Raw genomic sequence first — 23,551 nt, 5'->3', positions numbered from 1 at the left:
TATTTTGTTTGTGTGTGTGTGTGTGTGTGTGTGTGTGTGTGTGTGTGTGTGTGTGTGTGTGTGTGTGTGTGTGTGTGTGTGTGTGTGTGTGTGTCCCCTAAACACACACCAGACCATAACACCACACCATACACCAACCCTACACTCGCAGCATCCAGCCCTACCACTGCTACACCAACAAACACACACTCCTCTCATTTGGCACATAGATTTGAGCTCTTCTGACCAGCACCTACACTGACACCCAGACACCCAGACGCACCCTGGACGGCCCTCCCCTCCTCCAACACCACCACCACCACCACCACCACCACCTATACATGGCACCAATATTATAGCTGAGGCTGTTATTGCTAAGTATACATACACATATACACGACGCGCTTTATAATCGTCAACACACAAACACACAAGCGCGCCATCAACATAACCGTATTGCTGTGTTTGTTTTGGTTCTGTATATAACTCTTTATCGTAACATCTATAAAAACAAAAGGCTTTTATTTCGATGAGAGCAAGTTGACATTGAATTGTGGGTAATTTGAGGTTCTTTCCCCCCTCCCCCTTTTTATAGTTTGGCACGTTTCGTTTATAGTCAGTGTTCTCAGGTTAATGCCAGCTTGCCTTTCTCAGCACTGGCCAGCCCTCATCACCTCTCACAGACCAGGTTTTACTCTCTCTTTCTCTCTCTCAGCACCTCTTCTAGTTTCCGATGGTGTCTCTAATGTGAGCTCTTTAGTGCTAGCCTGTGTTCTCTTATTCAGGCAAAGGAGATTTCGAAATGCTCATCACTATCATCTCTGCTTCTTCCTGCTTTTTCTTGCAAGATTGGACGGTTTAAAAGTTCCTGCTAGTGTTTTGCAGTGGTACATGGTTTATATTCTGGTGGTTGTTCCTCTTATACCCTCCTCCATGTACTGTATTTTGTGTTCTCTTCTCCTTATACAGTCTCCATATCTTCCATGTCCTCCACACCATCACCAAATCTTCGTTAATCTTCCTCTTGTCCTCCTACGCACATCAGATCTTCTCCACCGCTCATACCCTAAACACCATCTGCATTACACCTTCCTCCACATCTTCAGTCTACGTAACCACCAGTACCTTCACTCATTCCTTTCTATGCTCTAAAAACACATGAGGTTACGTGTGCCTTGTGTGGGAACCGTGAGAGGTGAGAGCACTGCCAGAGAGAAAGTGAGCTATGAGAACAAGCTGACAGGGAAGATAAGGGCCGAGGCAGCAGGGTCAGGGGATATGGACAGGGTAGGGCCAAGGAGTGCTAGTGAGGGTATGGAAGCTGCAACACTCGGACAGACGGACAGACAGGGCAGAGAGAGGCAGGGAGAAACAATCCATCAGGGCGAGAACCATGAACCAAGGAGGCAATGCTGTGTTATTTGATTCTGTTCCTCGCCAACACTCCACGATCTCGGAGCTCGGCTAAAAATATCATGGGAGGGAAAAAAGTGTTGGTTTGCATTACAGAATCACACTCAACGCTCTGATAAAAACAAGTCCATTATTCTCCATTTAACTTGTGCAATATTGTGGCTCTGAGGCGACTGGAAGCTTTCATGCCCAAAGGAAGAGGAAAACGGAGGAGGCTGTGTGTGTGTAAGATGTTTGTTTGAGGATGAATGTGATGCTACTGTTGTTAATAATTATGAAATGAGCGATTTGACTCAGAAAATAACAGAAATTGAGGTTTGGTAAGGTGAGTAAATGCCCAAAAGAAGAGGCTGTGTGTGTAAGACGTTTGACTGAGAATGAATGTGAAGCTACTGTTGTTATTTATGATGAAATAAGGAATTTGACTCAGCAGAATATAAAATAAATTAAGGTTTGGTAAGATGAGTAAAGTGACTTATATTTAAGAAGGTTGTGAGAGTTAGATAAGTTAGGAAAAAGTGAGAGAGTATAGGTACCACAGACTAAAAGAAATTGAAGTTTGATAAAATGACTCAGTTTAAAAAGATAAAATATGTGCTCGATTTAAAGAAAGTTGTGAAGGGGAGTCAGATTAAATTAGGCAAAGTTTGAGAGTAAAGATAGCAGGAAATAAAAGGAAAAGAGGTGTGATAAGGTGATACAGTTTAAAGAACATTGCAAAAGGGAGTAAGATTTAGTTAGGGAAAGTGAGATGGTAGAAAAGCATAGAGGAGTGAAGAACTGTGCTTTACTTATCAGAAACTAAAAATTGAGGTTTGGCAAGAGAGAGTGGTGTGTTTAGTTAAGAAGAAATAAGGTTTGACAAGATAGGTTTCAAGTGTGACATGAATGGTGTGTTTAGTGCTGAAGACCAAAACTTTACTCACCAGAAAGCTACAAATTGAGGTTTAACAAGAGAGGTGGGTTAGGTTAGAAGTGTGACAAGAATGGTGAGTTTACTGACAGAATACTCATCAGAAAAATATGAAAAATTGAGGTTTGATGAGATTAGGATTTGCCCGACAGAAGAGGTGAATAGAACAGCGAATCCAGGAATTTTACTTGCTGGAGAAAAGACATTTGCTCTCGGTCAGAGTGTGAGGAGTGAGTGTGAGTGTGAGTGTGTAATGCCACCACACCTGTACATAATGTGGCAACAACTCTAAACCGCCATAAATAACAAGAACTCTCTAATAGAAAAAAACACAAAAAAAACACACAACAACAACAACAACACGGCGTTATACTTCACACAACAAACAAACGAACGAGGAAACAAACAAACGAACAAACTGAGAATTACAGGTCGAATGAGGGAGTGTACACAACAACAGTAATAATAATAAATGTTCACCAAGATGTGTTTGTTTGCTCACTGAACCCAAGATTAGCGAGAGCAATGAAGCCTTCTCTTCACCGATTCCTTTAGAAGTAATGAACGATTTTGTACTCACAAGTATTATAGTCCTGAGCACAGCTGTCCCTCTGCCTCCACCACCACCTCCACCACCACCACCACCACCACCACCACCACTGCCTCCACCACCACCACCACAGCACCATGGCTCCCTCAGCACCTAGTGGAGGCTACACACACACACACACACACACACACACACACACACACACACACACACACACACACACACACACACACACATTCTCTCTCCCCTTCATCTCCTTCCTCCTTGTGTTCGTAAGAGACTAAAAATTGCACAACCATTACGGGAACTCTACTCACTCTGCAAAAGCTATGAAGCACTTACACCTTACTTATTGCGTCTTGCTGCATCATGGCTGCTGCTGCTGCTGCTGCTGCTGCTGCTGGCACTGTGATTCATTGAACTCGGTGGCCATCATCCCCGCGGCGCGGCCGTGTTCACTGCACTACGCTGCTACGTGAAGACCTACTACCATGCATGGCCTGGCGGCGGCGGCGGCGGCGGGCCAGCCCTGGCCAGCCGCGGCCTTAAGTATCCGGAGCGTCCCGGCGGGAAGAGTTTGGCACTGGTGTGGCCGCTGCTCTGTGGCCGCTGTGGTTTGCACTTGTTGATGACGACGATGATCGCGACGAGGACGAAGGCGTGGCGGCCACCAGTTGGGGCCACCCCGCCCCCCAGGCCACCCCAGGGCTGGGCCGGTGGGATGGCACAGCCTGCGGGCAGGCCGGGGCACCACCCCGACCAAGACCCGGACCTGCACTGTATCCCAGGGACACACTGGCCTTCCATCCCTCCCGGGGGCCTTCCTGGTCCAGACCGGGGCTGTGCTGCCCCGTGGGGTGGGCCGTCCTGGGCAGCGGCGGCGCATCACAGGCCCAGACCAAGACCAGCTGGCGGCGGTGGCATTGTTAGGACGACTGGGTCTTGGTGGGGGTGTGGGGCGCCCCAGGGGAGTCATCCAGGTGGTCCTGGTGCCCTGCAGCTGTCGCGGAGGCCACCTGGGGTGCCCCGCCCCCCGCCGCCTCCCCGCTGTGCACCACCGTGGTGAAGTAACGCTCTGTGGGAGAGAACACTCTGTACTGCTGCTGCTGCTGCTGCTGCTGCTGCTGCTGTTCACACCACCAGGAACAACAGTGCCACACACCAGATATATCATTACAACACCAGCACAGCACCACAGCAAGCACAGTACAGCACAGTACCACAGCACAGCACAGCGCAGCACAGGTCAACACTCACCGTCCTCGATGAGCTGGGCGGAGGCAGCGTCGGCGGGCAGGGTGGGCATGAGGGTGGACATGGTGGTGTAGTCCATGTTCTCGTCCAGGCTGATGAAGGGCGTGTTCCAGCGGGGCACGGCGGGCGGCGTGGAGCGCGGCGTGGAGCGCGGCGTGCTGCCCGGCGACGTGAACAGACTCATGCTGGTCGGGGAGATCACGCCCGACATGGCACTCACTGGACTCATGCTGGAGTAGGTGAACAACTGCCGGGGAGACAGAGAGAGAGAGAGAGAGAGAGTAAATTACCTATACAAATAAACAAATAAATGAATAAATAAATAGATTAAAGAATATATAAACAAGCAAATGAATAAAGAAACAAAAAAAATAATGAAAAAACACAAGGCAGAGGTAGAACAGACTTCAACACACACCAACACACACAACACACACCATCACACATCCCAGCACACCACACCAAAACACACCAACACACCAACACACACACACCAGCATACCACACACCAAACACACCAACACACCCCACACACACCACACACACACACACACACACCAACACAACCCACACACCCAAACACACCACACACCAACACAACCCACACACAGCCTAAACACACAACCAACCCCAAACACACCAACAACCCCACAAACAAACACACACACACCACAGACCTGAGATACTGGTGGAGCGGAGGTGGAGGGCGGCGTGGGGCTAAGACACTCCTCACGGCGGTCTGGTGGTGACACGTCGGGCAGTATGGCACCCCCACCAGCTGCAGAGGAGTTGGGCGGAGAAACAGGACCAGGCGATACACTGCCACTGTGGGCCAAGTCAGCTGTGGGGGAGAGGTGGGTGAGAATGAAGGAGGAGGAGGAGGAGGAGGAGGAGATAGAAACATACATATACACTGCAAAAGTCAGTCAGTATGCATGAACAAGAGAAGAGGAGAGGAGCTGATGATGGGAAGAAAGAGAGGCTGAAAAAGACACAGGAGAGAGAGAGAGAGAGAGAGAGAGAGAGAGAGAGAGAGAGAATTGATGATAAAGGAAGAGAAAGAGAAAGGATGAAGACAGACAGGAGATAAATTAATGAAAAAGGAGACAGAGAGAGAGAGAGAGAGACAGAGACACAGAGAGAGAGAGAGAGAGAGAAAACTTACCAAAACAAAACATCGCACCCAAACACCCAGCCACTCTCAAACCAACCCCTATGGACCAGTGAACCAATATTTACCAGTTGACCGGATGATGGCCACAGGGCGGGCCATGGGCGGCGGCGGCGGTGGTGGCAGCATGGACCCAGTGGTGTAGTAGCTGCCCTGAACCTTGGTGGGGCTGCGGGCAACACCAGGAGGGGAGGCCTGCTGTCGGGGGAGGTGGAGTGAGTAAAAGGGAGAAGGAGATGGATAGGGAAGGAAGGAGAGGCAAAAAAGAAAAGGACAAGAGAAGGAGAGGGATAATGAAGGGAATTTAAAGGAAGGAGAGGATAGAAGGAAGGGAATGAGAGAAAGGAGGAGAAAAAAAGGAGGGAAAAGTGAAGGAGAGGGGAAAAGGAAGGAATGGGTGAAGAATAGGAAAAAAATTAAGGAATCAGTAAAATGAAAAGAAAAGAATGAGGAATATGAGAAGGATAGGATAAAATAGGAAGGATAGAATAGGATAGGATAAAATAAGAAGGAAGAACACAAAAATAAGAAAAAAAAAAAAAACAGAAAAACAAAACAAGATAAATATGAGGAAAAGAAAGGCAAACAACTATCATCACCACCAGCCTATTAACTGTCATCACCAGTCATCACCACTACCAGTCACCACCACCACCACACCACCACCAGTCACCACCACAATCATTCACCACCCACCACCCTCACCACTACCATCAATCACCACTAATCATCACCACCACCATTCCCCACTACAAGTCACCAACCACCAGTCACCACTCACCACCACAACCACCACTGTTCACCACCACTCACCACCACTCACCACCACCAATACTACCTTACCTGGGTGTGCTGTGTGTTCTGCGCTTCCTGACAAACCAGCGTCACGAAATCCGAGAAGGTGTCGTGGCCATTCTCATGATACTTGGTGGGGGAGGGTGGGCCGGCCTCATGGTAGTAACTTGGGGCCCCGGCCATAACCGAACTGCTGAGGGACATTGGCGGCAGCACTGGAAGAGGCACGGCATGGGGTCAGGTCAGGTCAGGTCAGGTTTAGGTTAGGTTAGGTTAGGTTGATGCTGCTATGAAAGGAATTATGAATGGTCTTCTACTACTACTACTACTACTACTACTACTACTACTACTACTACTACTACTACTGCTGCTACTACTACTACTATTGCTGGATTGATAGATGCAGGAATGATAGTTAGAAATTTATCAAGGTTCTAATTTTTTTTTTTTTCTTCTATCTGTGTTATTTATTATATCCTCCTCCTCCTCCTCCTCCTCCTCCTCCTCCTCCTCCTCCTCCTCCTCCTTCCTCTTCCTCCTTCTTCTCTTTCTCCTTCTCCTTCTCCTCCTCCTCCTCTTCTTCTTTTCCTTCTACTACTATTACTATTGCTGTGACAAATGAGACTAAATAATTTCTCTCTCTCTCTCTCTCTCTCTCTCTCTCTCTCTCTCTCTCAAACTATTAACTCTGTCACAGCTACAATCAAATCACACTTTTTATCAATGAGTTAGTACCACACAGCACCACACAGCACAGCACAGCACCACACAACACAGCACACTCTATTAATAGGCAAAATAAAACTAAACATAGGCTGTGGTGCCTTCCTTCACACCACAGCATTGATCAAGTATGTCTCCTCAGCATTTTTCAGCATTTTCATCATAAATATAAGGTCATAAATGGTTTTTTGATGATTTATTGATTTTTTGCCTCAATTAAGAATGCTAGGCTAAGATTATAACCCATTTTAAAGTTACTAAGGCCATTTTTTGATGTGATGGTGAAAAATGAGACTTTTTAACCATAGCCAAAATTTCTTCCATTTCTGAGTTAATTTTTAGACGATTTATTGATTTTTTGCCTCAATTAAGAATGCTAGGCTAAGATTATAAGCCATTTTAAAATTACTAAGGCCATTTTTTGATGTGATGGTGAAAAATGAGACTTTTTAACCATAGCCAAAATTTCTTCCATTTCTGAGTTAATTTTTAGACGATTTATTGATTTTTTGCCTCAATTAAGAATGCTAGGCTAAGATTATAAGCCATTTTAAAGTTACTAAGCATTTTTTATGTGATGGTGAAAATGAGACTTTTAACCATAGCCAAAATTTCTTCCATTTCTGAGTTAATTTTTAGACGATTTATTGATTTTTTGCCTCAATTAAGAATGCTAGGCTAAGATTATAACCCATTTTAAAATTACTAAGGCCATTTTTTGATGTGATGGTGAAAATGAGACTTTTAACCATAGCAAAATTTCTTCCATTTCTGAGTTAATTTTTAGACGATTTATTGATTTTTTGCCTCAATTAAGAATGTTAGGCTAAGATTATAAGCCATTTTAAAGTTACTAAGGCCATTTTTTGATGTGATGGTGAAAAATGAGACTTTTTAACCATAGCCAAAATTTCTTCCATTTCTGAGTTAATTTTTAGACGATTTATTGATTTTTTGCCTCAATTAAGAATGTTAGGGCAAGATTATAAGCCTTTGCAAAGTTACTAAGATGAATTTTTGATGTGTCATGGTGAAAAATGAATCTTGTTTTTACCGTAACCTAACTCTCTTTCACTTCTGAGTTATGATGATTTTAGGGACGATTTATATTTTTGCTTCAATTAAGAATATTCGGCAAAGATTATAAGCCTTTGCAAAATTACTAGAACCACTTTTTACTTGTGTGGGTGAAAAATTAATCTTCTTCTCACCACAACATAAATTCCTCCCACTTCCGAATTAAAACACACAATAAATTAGACAAAAAAAAAAAAAAAAACACAATTATCCACCAATACTTAATAATTAACAAAAACAAACTAAAAAATAAATGAAAGTCAGCAAGAGATTATAAATTTCAACACAAACAGTCAATCAAACAGTTAATACCACTCACTGTTACTTGATCCTGTTAACTGGCACACACACACACTCAGACAGACACACAGACAGACGGACGGACACACAGACAGGCAGACACACATGTTAATAAATTCTTCTACTACACAGATAATGCAGTTGTCTCTAATATTTCACATAAATATAAAGATTCTTAATTTCAACTGGCAGAGAGAGAGAGAGAGAGAGAGAGAGAGAGAGAGAGAGAGAGAGAGAGAGAGAGAGAGAGGAACATGTACTAGAATATTAAAAGTTACGAGTTTTGAGAGAAAGAAACACAAAAGAGAGAGAGAGAGAGAGAGAGAGAGAGAGAGAGAGAGAGAGAGAGAGAGAGAGAGAGAGAGAGAGAGAGAGAGAGAGAGAGAGAGAGAGAGAGAGAGAGAGAGAGACAGAGAGAGAGAGATGAAGACAAAAAACCAAGAAATGAAAACAAAATAGAAAACCAGAGAGAGAAAAAAAATAGAGACAGACACAGACAGAGAGACATAGAAAGAGAGAGAGAGACAGAGACAGAGACAAAGAGACAGCCAAAGACCTAGATAACCAAGAGAACACCAGGAGGCGAAGAAAACGAGAATAAGAGAACAATCAAGAGAGAGAACGAGAGGAGCACTAAAAGGATTCACTGCCATTAACAAACCCCAGGTATTGAGAGACAGAGAAAAGCTACCTGGGAGGAGCTGGGGGAGAGACACAAGAGACCGCAGTGAAGGAAACGGTCCGGGAGGAAGCTGGAGAGATAAATGGACCGCAGTGACCCGAGGGAAGGCAGTGCTAACCTTCTCTAGGGTGTGGTGAGACAACTGCACGAGTGTTTGGTGGTTGGTCATGACTAGAAAGGGAGTCTATGGTGGAGGACGTCCTAACTACGGACTGGAGCACACCTGAGGCTGCAATTGTTACTTTACTGCTGCTGTGGACCAGGTGGGGGGAGTGCACCGGGGGGGGACCTGTGGGCGGCAAAACAATCATGTACCAAAAGATATTCATTAGCAAAGATAACAAATAAATGGAGAATTGATGAGATAATGGAAATTTGAGAGGAAAAAGGGACTGGAAACTGATGATATAATGGGAGATGGTATGTGATAAGAGAAGGAATATAAGATAAATAAATGGAGAATTGATGAGAAAACTGAAAACTAATAAAAAATAAAAAATGATGGAGATTAAGAGAATGAAGGTATGAGAAACTGAAAACTGGTGATAAAATGGGAGGAGGAAGAAGGAACTAAAAGATATTAATTAGCAAACAAGATAAATAAACAGGAACTGAAAATTGATAAAGAGAAATGGTAAATGGTGAGTGATAAGAGGCAGACTAAACAATACTCATTAAAAAACATAATATAAAAAAATGAAAGCAGGAAAAAAAAAAAAAAAATTGAGATATGATCAAAAGAGGAAAATACAAAAACAGCATTCATTAGTAAAGGAAGAATAAAAGAAATAGAGATAAAATATACATAAAAGACATAACATAACAAACTGAAGATAGAGAAAAAAAATTGATGATTAAAAAGAGGAAATACAAAATAGCATTCATTAGTAAAGGAAAAATATAAAAAAAATAGTTAGATAAAATAATTATATTCACTACTAAAGGAAGAGTAATAAACTGAAGATAGAGAAAAAAAAAAATTGATGATTAAAAAAAGAGGAAATACAAATCAGCATTCATAAGTAAAGGAAGAATTAAAAAATACATAAAATACATACTAAATCATATTCAAACAAAATAGAAGGAACAAATGAATAAAAAAAAAGAAAATGATTAAAATTGATAAAAAAAATAATAATAATAAGAGAGATGATAAAAAAAAGAATGAAATGAAATGCAAACTGAACAAAATCATGAAAAAATTGAGAAAAAAAAAAAATTCTGGAATGGAAACAAAAACACATAAATTTCCTTCCATCATTGCAAACCATTAGCCAAAAAAAAAAAAAAATAAATAAATAAAAAAAAATAAATAAATAAATAAATAAATAAATAAATAAATAAATAAATAACAGAAAGAAAAATATACATGTTTTAATTTGATGTATGTGTGTATGTATGTGTGTGTGTGTGTGTGTGTGTGTGTGTGTGTGTTAGAAGCAGGCAACATGCAAATGATTAAAAATTGTAGAAAAAATAGAAAAATAGGAAAAAAAAAACAGGAAAACTTTAAAATCCACAATTACAAGAGACTATTGGGAACTATTACTATTGTTAGAAGGGGGTGGGAGGGAAGGCTAGCAGGGGAGGGGTGGTGGGTGGGCAGGCCGGGGGTAAGCATTACTAACAGTAGTAGTAGTAGTAGTAGTAGTAGTAGTAGTAGTAGTAGTAGTAGATATACAATTTTTTTTTTTCAAAGGAGAACAAGATAAGGACAGAATGGCAAGTGGCAGCAGAGAGGAACAATAAATCAAGGACGCTATCAAGGACACTCAAGGACGCTATTTAAGGACGCTAATTCAAGGACACTATTTCAAGGACGCTATTTAAGGACGCTATTTCAAGGACACTATTTCAAGGACACTATTTCATGGACGCTAATTCAGGGACGCTAATTCAAGGACACTATTTCAAGGACGTTATTTCAAGGATGCTAATTCAAGGATGCTAATTCAAGGACACTCAAGGACATTAAATCAAGAACGCTTTTCCAAGGACGCTAATTGAAGGACGCTATTTAAGGACGCTAATTCAAGGACGCTATTTCAAGGACGCTAATTCAAGGACGCTTTTTCAAGGACGCTAATTCAAGGACACTACTTCAAGGACACTCAAGGACACTAAATCAAGGACGCTTTTTCAAGGACGCTAATTCAAGGACGCTATTTCAAGAACACTAAATCAAGGACGCTATTTAAAGATGCTATTTAAGGACACTAATTCAAGGATGCTATTTAAAGGACATTATTTTAAGGATGCTATTTCAAGGACACTAAATAAAGGACACTTCCAAGGACACTTTCAAGGATGTTAATTCAAGGACATTAATTAAGGACATCAAGGAACGCAGACACTGTAGGAGTAAGTAAGGGCAGCACAGGACGCCACTAAGAAGTCCTACACTTGAAGATTAGCAGAGTAGGAAGTCACTAGAAGTCCTACACTATAACACAACAGGATAGGATGTCAAACAAGTAGGATAAGCAGGATTCTTCACCCCTAAGTACATTTTTAATCCTATAGGAAACTGCTCAAAGGATTTCTAGTAACAAGACACCACTAAGAGATATCCTACACTATATAACAACAGGTATAGGATGTCACATTAGTAGGATAAGCAGGATTTTCACCCTTGTATAGGATTTCAGGTCTGGCAAGGAAAGGCACCAGTAATATGGAGTTAAGGAGAGTGCAGGGCTTAATGGGGTGTGTGGGGGGGTGAGGGGTGAGGGGTGACAGTCTTTGAGTCAAATGGGGGGGTGACGTGAGGGTGGAGAGGTGAGGGAGGAGTGCCAAGGAGGGGTGAAGGTGCCAGGATATGAGTCAGGGTGCAGGGATGAGGGTGGGGTGATGGGGTGACAAGTGCTGAGTCAGGGGGTGTGAGGTGACAGGCTACGATTCAGGATGGGGTGATGGGGTGACAAACTATGAGTCAAGGGGTGTGGGGGACAGGCTGAGTCAGGGTGCAGGGGTGAAGGTGGGGTGATGGGGTGACAAGCTGTGAGTCAGGGGTGTGGGGTGACAGGCTATGAGTTAAGGGATGGAGGGGTGCCAAGGAGTCTATTAATCTTGTTAGTTGGGGTGCGTAGTGGTAGCAGTGGTGGTGGTGGTGGTTGTAGGTGTGTTTCGTTAGTGTGTGGTGCAGGTAACACACACACACACACACACACACACACACACACACACACCTGGAGCTTTTTGTTCTGTACGTTACCAAACAAATGAGTTCACAAAATAAATAAAACATCACACAAACAACAATCTGAAAAAAAATGTTAATGTTATGAGGGAATTATCATTATCATCACTATCATCATCATCACAATATTGGTAGTAATTTATATTCTCTCTCTCTCTCTCTCTCTCTCTCTCACTGAATGGGATGCTCTTCTCAATACCTGGCAAGATTAGTCACTTTACAAATTACTGGATATATATACTGGTTCTCTCATACTGGTCTAGCATTCTATAGCCTTCACTAGTTCACTAATACCAAACAGGGCTCTACTAGTACTGCAGTGTGTGTGGAGGCAGGACTAATGCACTCCTACACACACACACACTGGTTAAGATCATACAATTCCTAGTACTAAGGATTCTGAAACACTTTTGCACATGTTACGACTTTTAAGAGGCTCTGATTCAAGGTACATGGGTTTCCAAGGGTAATTTTCATGGGTCTAGTGGCAGATTATGATGATTTATGATTTACAAATAGGAGAAACAGTCTTGAGAATCTGGGTCGTCATCTCTGTGGCCTTGGAAAACAGTCGTAGTGAGAGCGCAAACATTTCAGAATTCTTAATCTTAACTGTAATCTAATGATGAGCTGGGCAAACACTCCAGGCTGGGAAGAGTCCTGTTAAGTCTGCACCACAAACAAACAACACTACAAAAAAAATAAATAAATAAACAACTTAATCACAGGAATATTTACATAACATGAGTCCTGCAAACAAAAAAAAAAAAAAAACTAAAAAATTATAGAAAACAGGATTAAGTTACAATTATATCTTATGCCAACACATCAGGACCTTCCCATTTTAAGGTCAGGGAGGGAGTGGGGAGGGGTGAGGGGGGTCTAGGGAGGGAGAGGGAGGGAGAGGGAGGATCAGTGTTTATCTTGTGACTGAAGAAAGAATAATGACCAATAAATGTGGGAGAGAGGGAGGGTGGGAGAGTATATGTATGCTTGATGGTTAGCTGAGACCAGAGAGTTACTGGAAGACATACAGGGCAGGGTGGGAGGGAGAGAACACAGAGAGCATGGGAGAGAACACTGGGAGAGAGAACACTGGGAAGAACACACTCAACATGGATTCAAAGCTGTGAGTGGAAATGAAAAGCTTGCAGAGATTAAAACAGGGAGGTGTGTCGAGTCATTCGTAAAGATTAAACAAGAAAAAAATTGATTCTTGTATTTGAAAACCCTATTACAGAACTATTTTCCTTAATTGATTGTGTCTTGGTGCACGTTTTCTCTGTTCACCAATCGCTAGACAGAGAGGTGTGTTGAGTCATTCGTAAAGATTAAAAAAACAAGAAAAATATAGACTCTCGTATTTGAAGACCTATTATAGAACTATTTTCCTTAATTGATTGTGTCTTGGTGCACGTTTTCTCTGTTCACCAATCGCCAGACAGGGAGGTGAGTCGAGTCATTCACAAGGATTAAAAGTCAAGAAAAAAACAGATTCGCGTATTTTAAAAACCTATCACAATATATCTTTTTCCTTAATTGACTCTTAGTGCACATTTCCCTAATCACCAATCACTCTAAGACATCTTTACTTGTTCTACAGCCAAAGCAAATCTTCAAAATGGGGAAAAAATAGCAAAATGTAGACTTTATTTCGTTGCTAACTTTCCTATAGCTTACGAAGGCACTGTTAAGTATTAGTGAAAGTATAAACACACTCTTGAAAAACCTAAGGACTTCCACTGCAGCCTGTTAACCCCTTCAGTTCCATGCTGTGTTTCTGTGTTCATTCTGGTGACTATTTAGCAATTTTACACAGCTTCAGAAACTCATGTGGGGATTAAAATAGTAAAGGCATTGGCCATTAATCTTCTGACCTCCACAGACGCTTCCTAATGCCAATAAAATCGTCTAAACGTGCTGAAAACTCAAGGTAAAAATGCGTCCCAATATTGAAGAGGTTAAACTATTGACATTTAGTTACCCAAACATGCTTTACTGATAAGACATAACTAGCCACTATACCAGAGGCTAAACAACTTCCACTGCAGCCTGTTAAGTTACCCGTGATTTAGACAAACCCAGACATGCTTTAGTGACATGATCTAACCAGCCACCATATGCAGAAGCTAAATATGGCATACCAGTCACTTCTCTCATGAAAATTTTGCCTCACTCTTGCTGTGGACTTAACCTAATGCACACAGCCCTCCACAGCCTTCCACAGCTCACTACAACAGGCACACCTACAGCTACCACTAAGGAAAACAATGCAAGATGATGCGTATCTCAAATATACTTGCAAATGCTACCAAGACTAGAGTAAGAGTGTAGTTACTTCATAGCTACACAGTCCAGTCCAACCTCATTCTATGCCTGGCTGGAAGGAAACACAGCCACACTACCCAGGTACACTCACACACACACTCACATTCTCCCTGCTCCTCTCCACGCCTCCACACTCAAGCTACACCAAACCAGATGCAGTTATAGTACATGCCAAAGATTTCTAGCACTAAACTAAGGGTAAATCTTGTCTTGAGTTATATGGAAGTGTGTGGAGTTTCAATCTGGTCTGGTGGCTAAACAGTGGAGGGTTAAAAGGCTGTAATAGGTGAAATGAGAACTCTTCACTCTTGCCATTTGAAAGGTTATGTGGACAGACAGTATGAGAGTTTTGTGATTGAGTTAAAATAGAGAGTGAGTGAAGATTAGCATACACTGGAGTATTCTGGTGTGTATTTGATGTATGACTAATGTGGTATTTGATGAAAAAATGCAATAGGTTCTATAATTTTGCTTACGACAGATAACTTGACACACGCACAAGAATATCTATGCTTTTTCTTACTTTATCGATATATTCCCAACGTGATATACTTTTTAAATAATGCCTTTTCGATAATAAAGTCTTAAAATATGAGTGTTTTTAGTTCATGATGGTGACTTAGGAAGATTGTGATGGTGAGGCAAGCAGACCAGTGTACTAAAACAAACACTCGAGAGAAGAAAATATTTAGGGCTCTCAATTTAACAAACACTTGAAAGAAAGTATTTAGAGATCAAAATAGTGACTAAGAGCAAACTGTGAAGGTGAGGCAAGGAAACCAGTGCACCATGGCAAAAAATACAGTTCTTGATGGTGACTTAGGAAGATTATGAAGGTGAGACAAGTAGACCAGTGTACTATGGCAAAAAATACAGTTCTTGATGGTGACTTAGGAAGATTGTGATGGTGAAGCAAGCAGACCAGTGTGCTAAAACAAACACTCGAGAGAAGGAAGTAGAGTTCTCATTTGGACACCATTAGAGTTGAGGGAGAGAGGCATGGGAGAGGTGAGAGGCAGTGAGAGTGGCATTTCTCAACTCTACGGGACATGTCAGTGAAGACCACAAACCAAGGCAGCCCACCATCACACTCAAGGCTTCCAATTCATCTTGTTATCTTTGCCTTGCTTCACCTCAACACAGGCTAACTCTCGCACCTGTTTGGGGGCTGGCATATAAGTTGGTCTTTTTTTGTCTAATAATTTTTGTTCCCTCTTGTCCAGTTTTCTCCATTTTATATTAAAAAGGAAGGAAAGCAGGCAAGGTAAAGCCACTCCAGGTGACTTATCGTAAACCCAGTGAGGACCCAATGACACAGAGGTTCTGATGCAACTATGCCTCAACTCAGTGTATCAGTATTGCTACCGTCTAAAGATGTCAAGTTTAAATATGATATACACAGATTAAGTGATTTTTCTGCAACATCTGTGTTTTTGTTATTCATTCACACATACACACACACACACAGCAAAGTGTAGTGGTCAGCACACTTGGCTGAGAAGGCCCAGGTTTGAGTCCCAGCACAGCAAGGTGAATGAGTGTGCCTCTTAATGTGTAGGGTCTGTTTACCCAGCAACAAGTAGGATGTAACTGGAGGGGTTGTGGCCTCGCTTTCCCGGTGTGTAGAGTGTGTTGTGGTCTCAGTCCTACCCGAAGATTGGTCTATGAGGTCTGAGCTCGCTCCGTAATGGGGAAGACTAGCTGAGTGACCAGTAGGCAACTGTGGTGAATTACACACACCACCAGACACATCCCTCACACACCCAAACGCACACCACTGTTTTTTTTTTTTTTTTTTCTTTATAACCTAAAATGACCCAAAGAAAATGGAGATACAAAAGAGATAACCTATGACCAAAAATAATACAAAACTGATAAGATAAACACAATCCTGTATTTTGGGACCTCACTGTATCAAACACTCAAGACAATTCATCCCTGCCTTTCCCTAACTCAGACCTGCATGGGGGCTGGCAAGTAAGTGGGCCTTTTTTTTATAATTTTGGTTACCCTTGGCTGGCTTCCTCATCTTATAGCAATGAAAAAAAAGAGCCAAATTTTATACCGAGCATTATGGCAGGACACCCAGAAAAAAGGACTGCATAGAGAGAGAGAGAGAGAGAGAGAGAGACAGGAAGAGAGATAGACAGACAGAGAGAGAGAGGTGAGAAGTAAATATCCCTTTTCTTTTATTTATTTGCCATTAGCCAGCTTTCCCCCTCTCGTAGAAAAAAAAAGACCTCAAATTTTATACCAAGTGTGATGACAGGACACCCCAAAAAGAGGCACGATAGAGAGAGAGACAGAGAAAGAAGTGGCCCTTTTCTTTTTATTTTCTTGCCCTTAGCCAGCTTTCCTCTCAAATTTTATACTGAATGTGATGGCAACAAACTCCCAAAAAAGAGGTGCCATAGAGAGAGAGACAGAGAGAGATGAGTAGAAGCATACCAGCCTTTTTATTTCTATTTAGCTGCCCTTAGCCAGCTTTCCCCTCATAAAAAAAAAAAGACTTAAATTTTATAGCAAGTGTGATGGCAGGCCACCCCAAACAGGCACGATAGCGAGACAAACAGAGAGACAGAGAGAGAGAAAGGTGAGGAGACAGGACAGAGTGGTGAGTACCGAGAGTGTGTTGCGAGGTGGTGTGGTGAGGGGGGGTGTGGGGGTGGAGGAAGGTGGTGGAGGCAGCGGCAGCGGCGGCGGCGTTGGCTGGGGCAGCATGAGGGGCCACCAACCCACCGTGGTCGAGGTCAGAGTGCCAGGACGAAGTGTGAGACGAGAGTGAGGCAGGCGATTGAGAATAATACGTAAGCTCGGCCTTTTCCAGTGGGTCTTCCTCTGAGCTCACCCGCCGGACCCTCTTACTGCGTGGCTCCAGGGGTGAGTGGGGGTCATGTGGCCGGCCCATCGCGAGGGGACCTGTAATGGGGTAAGGTCAGGTCAGGTCAGGATGTTTAAAGGGGTTTTTTGGGGTGTTTTTGTTGTTTGTGTGTGTGTGTGTGTGTGTGTGTGTGTGTGTGTGTGTGTGTGTGTGTGTGTGTGTGTGTGTGTGTGTGTGTGTTGTTGTTGTTGTTGTTGTTGTTGTTGTTGTTGTTGTTGTTCTCTCTCTAACTACAAACAATGAAACGGAAACACACAGAAAAAAAAAAAAAAATGAATAGACAAAAATAAAAAGAAAAGAAAAATACACACACACACACACACACACACACACACACACACACACACACACACACACACACACTCACAGACACACACAAACAAACACACACACACTCACAGACACCAAAACACACACACACACACACACAGACAAACACACCCAAGAAACAGACCCTCAAACACCCAAACACACACACAAACAAACCCAAAAAAACACAGACACACACAGACAAACACACCCAAGACACAGACACACGCAAACAGACCCACAAATACCCCAAAAAAACACAGACACACACACACCCAAACAGACACACACAGACACACATACGTACTGTCAGCGCGCTCCATATAAGTGGTGTAAGCAGCCGGCATGAGGGTGTGGTCAGGTACAGGCGACGTGTAGGTGGTGTAGTAACTTGGGTTCTCCATCTTGATAGTATTCAGCCCACTACCACTGCTACCTACGGCCATTATGGAGGCTAAGAGGGGGGGGAGATGTGCAGTATTAAACCTTCACTCGCTCCCTCAGGCGAACGTTCCTCACTCATCCAGCATCCCGACACTGCCAGCCACACAGATGGTGCCCCAGCCAGCCAGCCAGCCAGCCAGTGGGAAGGTGAGACAGTGATGGGAGCAGTCAGTCAGTCAGTCAGTCAGTCAGTTAACAAGCCAGAATGTAAGTATGTAAGCCAGTTAGTCAGTCAGTCAGTCAGTCCATCAGTCAGTCAGCTAGTTATCAAGCCAGCCAGCCAGCCAGTGGGTATGTAGGAAAGACAGTGATGGAAGCAGTCAGTCATTCAGTCAGTCAGTCAGTCAGTCAGTAACCCAGTCAGTGAAAGAACCAGTTAGTCAGTCAGCCAGTCAACAAGCCACCAAGCCAGAATGTGTAGGTAACCCAGCCAATGTGTGTGTGTGTGTGTGTGTGTGTGTGTGTGTGTGTGTGTGTGTGTGTGTGTGTGTGTGTGTGTGTGTGTGTACATAACAATACATTCAACTTTCCCCTATTCATGTGTACCAGAAAGCTTGTCTATGTGTGAAGGTGGGGGCTGGTTGGGGGCTGGTAGGGGTCTGACAGGGGGCTGGGGCTGGTGGGGGTCTGGCAGGGCACTGGGGGCTGGGGGCTGGCAGTGGGAGAGATGCTGGAGTGGGTGTGACCAAGTGAAAGCTTATTACACACTCTGTACACCCTGCATGCCCTCCCCTGCCACTACACTGTGTGGCAGGGGAGGGCATGCCAATACATACAGTGATAGACAGTAAATAGATTAAAAAAAATGGACTTTTATTTATTTATTTATTTATTATTATTATTATTATTTTTTGTAAGAGATTTGATTTTTTTTTCTTTCTGTATTTATTCATTTATTTCTTTGTTTTCAAGTTCTCAGTGTTAACAGATCAATAAATTACAAGTGCGTCTTTCTATTTCATCTATTAACTGTCTATTGTATTGTATTTGTCTTAATTTCTATACTTAATTCTATCTTAATCTACTTTACAGTATAGATAGTGACTACAACTGCTTTCCATCCTATTAATTGTCTTCCATTATATTTTTTTTTTATCTATTTCTATACTTTTGTCTTTTAAAATCTGTACTGCAATGAATAATGAATTTCTCTCTTATCAATAAACTCTTTCTTTCTTTTAATCTATCTTAATATTATAACTACGACTATTTCTTATCCTATTAACTGTCTTGCATTATTTTTTTAATCTATTTCTATACTTTTGTCTTTTAAAATCTGTACTGCAATGAATAATGAATTTCTCTCTTATCTATAAACTCTTTCCTTCTTATAATCTATCTTAATATCATAACTACGACTATTTTTCATCTTATCTGTTATCTTGTCATATTACATACTCATTATCAATTTCTATACTTTTGTCTTTTAAAAACTGTACTACAATGAATGACAGATTTCTCTTATCAATAAACTCTTTCCTTTTTTTTATTTCAATATAATAATAACAACAATCTTTCATCTTATCTCTCTTTATCAATTTCTAAGCTAAATCTTTCTGTTTGCCTTCCCTTATCCCTATCATCTATAATTCCTATTTATTTCACACATTTCAGTCACTTTCTACTCAGTTCTCCCTGTCAATGAGCCTTTAAAGGGGACTCACTTTTGGACAGACGCCACAGCTCCCGCGCCGAGAAGCAACCCGTGGCGAGAATAGTGCTGTTGTAGATAATGCCATTGATGCCATTGTACGCCACGCTGTGCACCGGGTGGCCTGCAAACACAGAGAGGGTCAAACACACACACACACACACACACAGAGAGAGAGAGAGAGAGAGAGAGAGAGAGAGAGAGAGAGAGAGAGAGAGAGAGAGAGAGAGGGTCGAGTAAATAAGAGGAACGAAATGTGAAAAGGGAATAGGAAGATATGTATGAATGAATGAATGAATGAAAGAAAATGAATGAAGAGAAAAGTGAGAGTTAGAAAGAATGAATAGAGAAGGAAGGAGTAAAAATGAGTAAATGAGTGAATAATGGATGAAATAACGCAAATAAGAGTAAAATAATGAATAGGGAAATGTAAGATGGACACACACACACACACACACACACACACACACACACACACACACACACACCAAAACACATCCCAATCATTTCCAAGCTTTTCATACAAACACAACAGCAATTTCCATACAAAAACATACAAGCATTGACCAATAGAGAGAGAGAGAGAGAGAGAGAGAGAGAGAGAGAGAGAGAGAGAATTTAAATCAGCAATCTCTCTCTCTCTCTCTCTCTCTCGTCAAAGGAAGAAGCTGATTGGCTGAGGCAGATGAATGAAACGCCTCTGATTGGCTCTCATCAGCACAGCCATCGACCAATGAGAGCCCCGCGTTGCCTTTGTGTTCTCGTGACGTCATCAAAACAAAACATTTTGAGAATATTTTTAGGTAATACACCTTTTGAAATTACTTAAACTACTACTACTACTACTACTACTACTACTACTACTACTACTATTACTATTACTACTACTCACAATAAATCAAATAGTCAAATATAAGATTTTAACACGAAGGACCAGAGAGAGAGAGAGAGAGAGAGAGAGAGAGAGAGAGAGAGAGAGAGAGAGAGAGAGAGAGAGAGAGAGAGAGAGAGAGTAAAAGAAGAAGTACAAAGAAAAGAGGAGCTTGGAGAAGACATTAATCTGGGAAGAGGAGGAGGAGGAGGAGGAGGAGGAGGAGGAGGAGGAGGAGGAGGAGGAGGAGGAGGAGGAGGAGGAATAGAAGATTGAGAGAGAGAAAGAGAAGAATGTGATAAAAAGACGAACACTTCAGCAGAAAAGAGAAAGAGAAAGAAAGAAAGAAAGAAAGAAAGAAAGAAAGAGAAAGAAAAAGAAAGAGAAAAATGAAAAAAATGTAAGAAAAATGTAGAGAGAGAGAGAGAGAGAGAGAGAGAGAGAGAGAGAGAGAGAGAGAGAGAGAGAGAGAGAGAGAGAGAGAGAGAGAGCACCACATTAACCTCAGTGTGGTGACAATATAACAACTTAATTTAACAACTTGGAAGGGATAGAAGGAAGGAAAGAAGGAAGGAAGGGAGGAGGAGGAGGAGGAGGAGGAGGAGGAGGAGGAGGAGGAGGAGGAGGAGGAAGATGGATGGGTGTAGCGAGGTGTAGCAAGGCGTGTGTGTGTATGGCTGTAATGTTGTGAAAATCCGGTGTTTGATAGTACCTAACACATCCATTACTACTACTATTACTATTACTACTACTACTACTACTACTACTACTACTACTACTACTACATCATTAACACTGCCAAACCATCAGGTTGTAATGTTGTAAATTTCTATTACTACTACTACTACTACTACTACTACCAGAAATTTTGGTATCTCATCTCTCTCTCTCTCTCTCTCTCTCTCTCTCTCTCTCTGGCATGAGAGAGAGAGAGAGAGAGAGAGAGAGAGAGAGAGAGAGAGAGAGAGAGAGAGAGAGAGAGAGAGAGAGAGAATGGAATGTGTACGAAACAGAAAGAAAAGAAGTAGACATGAAGAGGAGGAGGAGGAGGAGGAGGAGGAGGAGGAGGAGGAGGAGGAGGAGGAGGAGGAGGAGGAGGAGGAGGAAGGAAGGTTGATAAGATCACTTTATGGTGTGAGTTACGGCACCTTGTTGTGTGAGAGAGAGAGAGAGAGAGAGAGAGAGAGAGAGAGAGAGAGAGAGAGAGAGAGAGAGAGAGAGAGAGAGAGAGAGAGAAGAGAGAGAGGTCAGAATGGAGGAGTCAGTGAAAGGAGATAAAAGATGGAGAGTAGTAGTAGTAGTAGTAGTAGTAGTAGTAGTAGTAGTAGTAGTAGTAGTAGTAGTAGTAGTAGTAGTAGTAGTAACATAAGTGAAGCAGGAGGAACAGAAGAAGAAGAAGAAGAAGAAGAAGAAGGAAATAGTAGTAGTAAAACAGTAGTAGTAGTAGTAGTAGTAGTAGTAGTAGTAGTAGTAGTAGTAGTAGTAGTAGTAGAAGTAGTAGCAGCAGTAGTAAAGTAGCAGTAGTAGCAGTAATAGCAGTAGCAGTAGCAGTAGCAGTAATAGTAATAGTAGCAACAACAACAAAAAAAAAACCACAACATAAACAAAGAAAACACGTGGAGAGGCAAACAGCTGACGGAAGGTAAACAAAAGCCACGTGGCACTGCGTCATGTAAACAAAGAGACGCACGTGGTCCTGTCCAGCACAACCACAATGTAAACAACAACGAATCTTAAAACACGTCACTTACTTTTCATTCTCTCGTCATCCTTGTCACTCTCCAGAACAATGCCAGCCAAACTTTCTGAAAATGGAGAGAAAGGGGAAGGATAAAGAAAAGTGGCAATAATAAGGGTTTTATCAAGGTAGTGACGTAGATAAGGTGTAGGTGTAATGATAGTGATGGTGGTGATGGTGGAAGGGTATTGGAAGTGATGGTGGTGAACGTGTTACTACCGCCCTCTCTGGACACTAGCCAGTCCCACACACACACACACACACACACACACACACACATATTTTCTGACCCTCATCCCAGCACATTCCCTCAAAACGTAACCTAATTTGACCTAACCTAACCTAAGATGACCTAATGTTTGACTAATGACCTACACACACACACACACACACACACACACACACACACACACACACACACACACACACACACACATTTTCTGATCCTCATCCCAGTGCATTCCCTCAAAACCTAACCTCTTTTAAACACACCTAACCTAACCTAACCTCATTTAAACACACCTAACCTGACCTGACCTAACGATCCACTAATAACTGAAATTTACACACATTTCCTGACCCTTACCTTAGCACACTCCCTCAAAAACCTAACCAAACCTAACCTAACCTAACCAACACTGAACTAATGCCTCTAATTTTTGTGTGGGTGGGTTCCTGGCATGCTCTCGTGTCACTTAGCACCAGTCAGCACCATTGAGCAGCGTCCCCACCTCCGTTTTCAGTAAAGGAGTCGCGTGCCACCAATGAGCCCCTTAGGACACATTTTGCTTCCCCAGTGACCACTCCACACTTAAGATCAGTCCCCAGTTCCTCTCCGTTGCCATCATTACCACTTTTATCACCTGATGGGGCTGGATTTGCCGGGGGATGGGTTGGAGGCAGAGGTGGAGGTAGAGGTGAAGGCAGGGTGGAGGTAGGGTGGGATGGCAGAGGGAGACACGAGTGATGGCAGGGTTCAGATACAAATAAGGGGAGATAAGGATTGGTTAGACAGGGTTAGACAGTTTGACAGGGTATGAATTGAAGGCAGGGGTGAAGACAGAGGTGAAGGCAGGGCAAGATAGGGTGATGGAAGGGTGATGGCAGGGTTCAGATACGAAGGAGGTAAGAGTGGTTTAGACAGTTTGACAGGGTATGAGTTGAAGGCAGGGGTGAAGGTAGGGGAAGACAGGGTAAACAGGCAAGGTAACAGGGTGAAAGAGAGACAAAATACGAGACAAAACAAGGTAAAAACAGGGTAAAAACAAGGAAG

At 42.5% G+C, this 23,551-nt stretch overlaps 1 protein-coding gene across 9 annotated transcripts in view; it reads right to left on the bottom strand.

Annotated features, from left to right (window-relative positions):
- LOC123498948 (nuclear factor 1 X-type-like) overlaps positions 1 to 23,551 on the bottom strand; it is an 87,411-nt gene continuing 63,860 nt past the window's right edge. For 3 of the 9 annotated variants that reach the window (XM_045246569.1, XM_045246543.1, XM_045246580.1), the window contains 10 exons: positions 22,292 to 22,345; positions 19,683 to 19,793; positions 17,882 to 18,028; positions 17,007 to 17,303; positions 8,976 to 9,146; positions 6,124 to 6,290; positions 5,349 to 5,478; positions 4,787 to 4,950; positions 4,113 to 4,356; positions 1 to 3,930 (listed from right to left, as the gene is read on the bottom strand). In XM_045246569.1, coding sequence (XP_045102504.1) covers positions 3,782 to 3,930; positions 4,113 to 4,356; positions 4,787 to 4,950; positions 5,349 to 5,478; positions 6,124 to 6,290; positions 8,976 to 9,146; positions 17,007 to 17,303; positions 17,882 to 18,028; positions 19,683 to 19,793; positions 22,292 to 22,345 — 1,634 coding nt within the window. In that variant the 3' untranslated portion in view covers positions 1 to 3,781. The remainder of the gene's footprint in view (positions 3,931 to 4,112; positions 4,357 to 4,786; positions 4,951 to 5,348; positions 5,479 to 6,123; positions 6,291 to 8,975; positions 9,147 to 17,006; positions 17,304 to 17,881; positions 18,029 to 19,682; positions 19,794 to 22,291; positions 22,346 to 23,551) is intronic. The other 6 variants (XM_045246603.1, XM_045246552.1, XM_045246563.1 and 3 more) reach the window with 6 other exon arrangements.

This window comes from Portunus trituberculatus, chromosome 8 (genome assembly GCF_017591435.1).
Source record: "Portunus trituberculatus isolate SZX2019 chromosome 8, ASM1759143v1, whole genome shotgun sequence".
Lineage (NCBI taxonomy): Eukaryota > Metazoa > Arthropoda > Malacostraca > Decapoda > Portunidae > Portunus > Portunus trituberculatus.
This window is presented reverse-complemented; position numbering and strand designations above follow the sequence as displayed.